This window comes from Bombina bombina, chromosome 2 (assembly GCF_027579735.1).
Source record: "Bombina bombina isolate aBomBom1 chromosome 2, aBomBom1.pri, whole genome shotgun sequence".
In the NCBI taxonomy this organism is placed as follows: Eukaryota; Metazoa; Chordata; class Amphibia; order Anura; family Bombinatoridae; genus Bombina; species Bombina bombina.
Window position 1 is genome coordinate 38,837,607 of NC_069500.1, and position 5,869 is coordinate 38,843,475.

The window sequence follows — 5,869 nt, forward strand, 5'->3', positions numbered from 1 at the left end:
CTTCTAGTAGTGCATTGCTGCTCTTGAGCCTATCATGTTCTATCTGAATCATGAAGGGGAAAAAATGGGTTTTATGCCCCTTTAAGTTTGGTAAATCTCCCAAACATGTATTGCTATATTTTAAAGCTAATAGCACAAAATTAGATTATTTTATAATGCAGCAATTGCAAACAGTCCCCAGTACCTCCCAACATTTGTGACTGGGTATTAGGGATTTAGGGTGTCCCATCTCTGTGGGTGTGGCCATGTTGGAATGGGCGGGGTCATTGTTGGTTAGTAGTGGGTGTGTCTGTGTGGGAGTGTCTGTGTGGGAGTGTCTGGCTGGTCATTGGGTGTGTTAAGCAGGTGGGCAGGGCTAAGGGAAATTCTGCTAATAGTGACAGGAGGACAAAGCTTAGAACCACGGACTGTCCCTATGATTATAATCATGTCAAAAACAAAAATTATACAAATAAATAATATTACAAATAATAATTAACAATAGTGATAATAATAAAACAACAACCACTATGACGCTCCTATTGTGCACACACTAACACACGCACTTTTTTCTGCTAAACATCGGAAAGCACCGCCCCTCTACGTCAGAGTTTGAGGTTGCCAAGAAACAGCTAGGCTAGAAGAGCGCTTCCGTATTGATTTAGGTTTGACGCCATCACGCATCACGGAGTTCAGAGGTGACAGCGCATGCGCAGTGGTGTTCCCTCTAGCTTAGCCTTCACGCTTATCGCACCGCTTCTTCCGTTATATGAAATATCCAGTGATCCGGGCGATCTCCATGCCGGCTCGTGGGCTCTGCGGGCGAGAGCATGACCCGGAGAGCAGTTAGCAGGAAGAGGAGAGCGGCGTCGGGGACAGGCCCCGGGGAACAGGTAATAAGGGAAAAATGGGGTTATGCAACACAGAGAAGGGAAACAGGGACAGGCCCCTGACGGGCAGATAACAGACTAGAGAGAAATAGCAATTCCCTGTGGTGCAGTTGATAAAGAAGTGGGAAGAATAAGCACAGGCACCTGGTGCCAGGTAATAATGCGCGAGAACTGAGGCGGAACTCGCAGGTAGGTAACATATAGATGGGCGAATAAGGACAGTACTTAGATGAGTTGGAATAGAGGGAAAGAATGAGGAGAGACCATAGGCAGGGCAGGTAACAAAAAGACTTTGAGAATACCGTTAGCCCATAGGTGAGTGAGAAAAATTGAAGCTGGTAATTAAAGGAGAATTAGTATGGGACAGTCCCTGAGATCAGAGACAATAGATGGAGGGAGAACTAGCACAGGGACAATCTCTGAGGTCAGGGAATAGAAGGAGCAGTAGAATGGGGACAATTCCCGAGGTCAGGCAATAGAAGAGTAGTAGTATGGGGACAGTCCCTGAGGGTAAGCAATAGAAGGAGCAGTATGGGGACAGTCCCTGAGGGCAAGCAATAGAAGGAGCAGTATGGGGACAGTCCCTGAGGGCAAGCAATAGAAGGAGCAGTATGGGGACAGTCCCTGAGGGCAAGCAATAGAAGGAGCAGTATGGGGACAGTCCCTGAGGGCAAGCAATAGGAGCAGTATGGGGACAGTCCTTGAGGGCAAGCAATAGAAGGAGCAGTATGGGGACAGTCCCTGAGGGCAAGCAATAGAAGGAGCAGTATGGGGACAGTCCCTGAGGGCAAGCAATAGAAGGAGCAGTATGGGGACAGTCCATGAGGGCAAGCAATAGAAGGAGCAGTATGGGGACAATCCCTGAGGGCAAGCAATAGGAGGAGCAGTATGGGGACAGTCCCTGAGGGCAAACAATAGAAGGAGCAGTATGGGGACACTCCCTGAGGGCAAGCAATAGAAGGAGCAGTATGGGGACACTCCCTGAGGGAAAGCAATAAAAGGAGCAGTATGGGGACACTCCCTGAGGGCAAGCAATAGGAGTAGTAAGTAGTATGGGGAAAATCCCTGATGTCAGGCAATAGGAGCAGTAGCATGGGGACAGTTCCTGAGAGCAAGCAATAGAAAGAGAAGTAGTATGGGGACAATTCCTGAGATCAGGCAATAGGAGCAGTAGCATGGGGACAATTCTTGAGGCCAGGCAATAGATGTAGTATGGGGACAATTCCTGAGGTCAGGCTATAGAAGGATTAGTAGTATGGGGACAATCCCTGAGGTCAGGCAGTAGAAGGATCAGTAGAATAGGTACAATCCCTGAGGTCAGGCAATAGATGTAGTATGGGGACAATCCCTGAGGTCAGGCAATAGAAGGAGTAATAGAATAGGGACAGTTCCTGAAGACAGGCAATAGGAGTAGTATGGGGACTGTCCCTGAAGTCAAGCAGTAGAAGGAGTAGTAAGTAGAATGGGGACAGTTCCTTAGGACAGGAAATATGAGTAGTAGTATGGGGACAGTCCCTGAGGGCCGGTAATAGGAGTAAGGGGACAATCCCTGAGGGCCGGTAATAGGAGTAAGGGGACAATCCCTGAGGGCTGGTAATAGGAGTAAGGGGACAGTACCCGAGGGCTAGTAATAGGAGTAAGGGGACAGTACCTGAGGGCTGGTAATAGGACAGTAAGTATAAGGGTAGTCAATGTGGGCATGCAATCTGAGTATGGCAATCCCTGAGGGTATGTAATAGATGGAGTATCTGAGGTGGAGATAACTGAGATTTTTCAATTACCCTAGCAGGGGTCCTAAGAGAACACAAATTGTTTAATATCTTTCTCTTGTTAAGTGTATCCAGTCCACGGATCATCCATTACTTATGGAATATATTCTCCTTCCCAACAGGAAGCTGCAAGAGTCCACCCACAGCAAATCTGCTATATAGCTCCTCCCCTAACTGCCATATTCAGTCATTCTCTTGCAAGCCTCAACATAGATAGGAGGTCGTGAGAGTCTGTGGTGCTTTCTACTTAGTTTATTCTTCAATCAAAAGTTTGTTATTTTTAAATGGCACCGGAGTGTGCTGTTTATCTCAGGCAGTATTTGGAAGAAGAATCTGCCTGCGTTTTTCTATGATCTTAGCAGACGTAACTAAGATCCATTTGCTGTTCTCACACATTCTGAGGAGTAAGGTACTTCAGAGGGGGAATGGCGTGCAGGTTTTCCTGCAGATAAGGTATGTGCAGTAAAATATTTTTCTAGGAATGGAATTGACTAAGAAAATACTGCTGATACCGAAGTAATGTAAGTAAAGCCTTAAATGCAGCGATAGCGACTGGTATCAGGCTTATTAATAGAGATACATACTCTTGTACAAATGTGTTTTAAAACGTTTGCTGGCATGTTTAATCGTTTTTTAACATATGTTTGGTGATAAAACTTATTGGGGCCTAAGTTTTTTCCATATGGCTGACTTAAATTTTGCATAGAAACAGTTAACTGAAGCTTCCCACTGTTGGCTGTGGCAGTTTGTTGTGTCTGTTTTTAAAAACGTCTGTCGTTTTTTTTGTTTTGTTTTTTTATCTGTTTTTTGCATTAAGGGGTTAATCATCCATTTGCAAGTGGGTGCAATGCTCTGTTACCTTATTACATGTACTGTAAAAATTTCGTTTGTTTTACTGCCTTTTTTTCACTGTTTTTCAAATTTTGACAAAATTTGTTTCTCTTAAAGGCACAGTAACGTTTTATATATTTGCTTGTTAACTTGATTTAAAGTGTTTTCCAAGCTTACTAGTCTCATTATTAGTCTGTTCTAACATGTCTGACATAGAGGAAGCTCTGTGTTCATTATGTTTTAAAGCCATGGTGGAACCCCATCTTAGAATGTGTACCAGATGTACTGATTTCATGTTAAACAATAAAGATCATTTTTTGTCTTTAAAAACATTATCACCAGAGGATTCTGTCGTGGGGGTAGTTATGCCGACTAACTCTCCCCACGTGTCAGACCTTTTGACTCCCGCTTTAGGGACTCACGCTCAAATGGCGCCAAGTACATCAAGGGCACCCATAGCGTTTCTTTTACCAGGGGATTCTGTCGAGGGGAAAGTTATGCCGACTAACTCTCCCCACGTGTCAGACCCTTCGACTCCCGCTTCAGGGACTCACGCTCAAATGGCGCCAAGTACATCAAGGGCGCCCATAGCGTTTATTTTACAAGACATGGCAAAGGTGGTGAATAATATTCTGGCAGCAGTATTAGTCAGACTACCTGAAATTAAAGGAAAGCAGTTAGCTCTGGGGGTAGATACAGAGCATACAGACGCTTTAAGAACCATGTATGATACTACCTCACAATATGCTTAGTCTGTGGGTAAATTTTTTTTTTTTTTTTTTTTTGACTCAGGGAAGATGATTTAACCTGATTCTGATATTTCTACATTTAAAATTTATGTCTGAGAACCTCCACTTGTTGCTCAGGGAGGCTTTGGCTGCTCTGAATGAATGTGTACAATCGCAGGGCCAGAGAAATTGTGTAGACTGGATAAATAATATGCAGTGCCGGTGTGTACTGATGTTTTTCCAATACCTAAAGAGGTTTACTAAAAATTTTTTAATAAGGAATGGGATAGACCAGGTGTGCCGTTCTCTTCCCCTCCTATTTTTTAGAAGAATGTTTTCTAATAGTTACCACCACACGGGACTTCTGGCAGACAGTTCCTAAGGTGGAGAGAAGAGTTTCTACTCTAGCTAAGCGTACCACTACCTCTGACGAGGACAGTTGTGCTTTTTAGATCCAATGGATAAAAAATGTTTATTCAACAGGGTTTTATCCTGCAGCCCCTTGCATACATTGCTTCTGTCACTGCGGCGTTCTGGGTTGAGTCTCTTGATGAGGCTTTACAGTTAAGCGACTCCATTGGATGAATATATTTGACAAGCTTATGCTAGCCAATTCCTTTGTTTTCTGATGCCTTGTTCATTTGACTAGACTAACGGCTAAGAATTCTGTTTTTTACTATACTGGCGCGCAGAGCGCTATGGCTTATATCATGGTCAGCTGTCGTGACTTTAATAAATAAGCTACTTAACTTCCCTTCAAGGGGCAGACCCTATTCGGGCCTGGTTTGAAGGAGATTATTGCTTATATCACTGGAGGAAAAGGTCATGCCCTTCCTCAGGATAGGTCTAAATCAAGGGCAAAAAAAAAAAAAAAAAAAAAAGTCTAATTTTCGTACCTTTTAAAAACTTCAGGGCAGGTGTGGCATCCTCTTCCTCTAAGGCAAAACAAGAGGGAATTTTTGCTCAGTCCAAGGCGGTCTGGAGACAATCGGACCTGGAACAAAGATAAGCAGGCCAAGGAGCCTGCTGCTGCCTCTAAGGCAGCATGAAGGAACGGACCCCAATCCGGTAACGGATCCTATAGGGGGCAGACTTTCATTCTTTGCCCACGCGTGGGCAAGAGATGCCCAGGATCCCTAGGCATTGGAATTTATATCCCAGAGATATCTTCTGAATTTCAAAGATTCCCCCCCAAAAAAAGGGGAGATTTCGCCTTTCACAATTATCTGCAAACCAGATAAAGAAGGAGGCATTCTTACATTGTGTACGAGATCCATCCAGTTCCAAGAGAGGAACAGGGACAGAGTTTTTACTCAAATCTGTTTGTGGTTCCCAAGGAGAGGGAACCTTCAGACCTATTTTGGATCTAAAGATCTTAAACAAATTCCTCAGAATTCCGTCATTTAAAATGGAAACTATTCGTACCATCTTAACTATGATTCAGGAGAGTCAATAGAGGACTACAATGGATTTGAAGGATGCTTATCCTCACATTGTGATGCATAAAGATCACCATCGTTTTTCAGGTTTGCCTTTCTAGACAGGCATTACCAGTTTGTAGCTCTTTCCTTTGGGATATCTACAGCCCCAAGAATCTTTATGGAGGTTCTGGGGTCGCTTTGGCGGTCCTTAGACCGCGGGGCATAGAAGTGGCCCCTTATTTAGACGACAT

At 44.1% G+C, this 5,869-nt stretch overlaps 1 protein-coding gene across 1 annotated transcript in view; it reads left to right on the top strand.

The window, feature by feature from the left end:
• The first annotated feature begins 679 nt into the window (after positions 1–679).
• The window catches only part of DCAF12 (DDB1 and CUL4 associated factor 12), a 63,282-nt gene continuing 58,092 nt past the window's right edge, over positions 680–5,869 (top strand). The window contains exon 1 of the mRNA XM_053701040.1: positions 680–872. Coding sequence (XP_053557015.1) covers positions 810–872 — 63 coding nt within the window. The 5' untranslated portion in view covers positions 680–809. The remainder of the gene's footprint in view (positions 873–5,869) is intronic.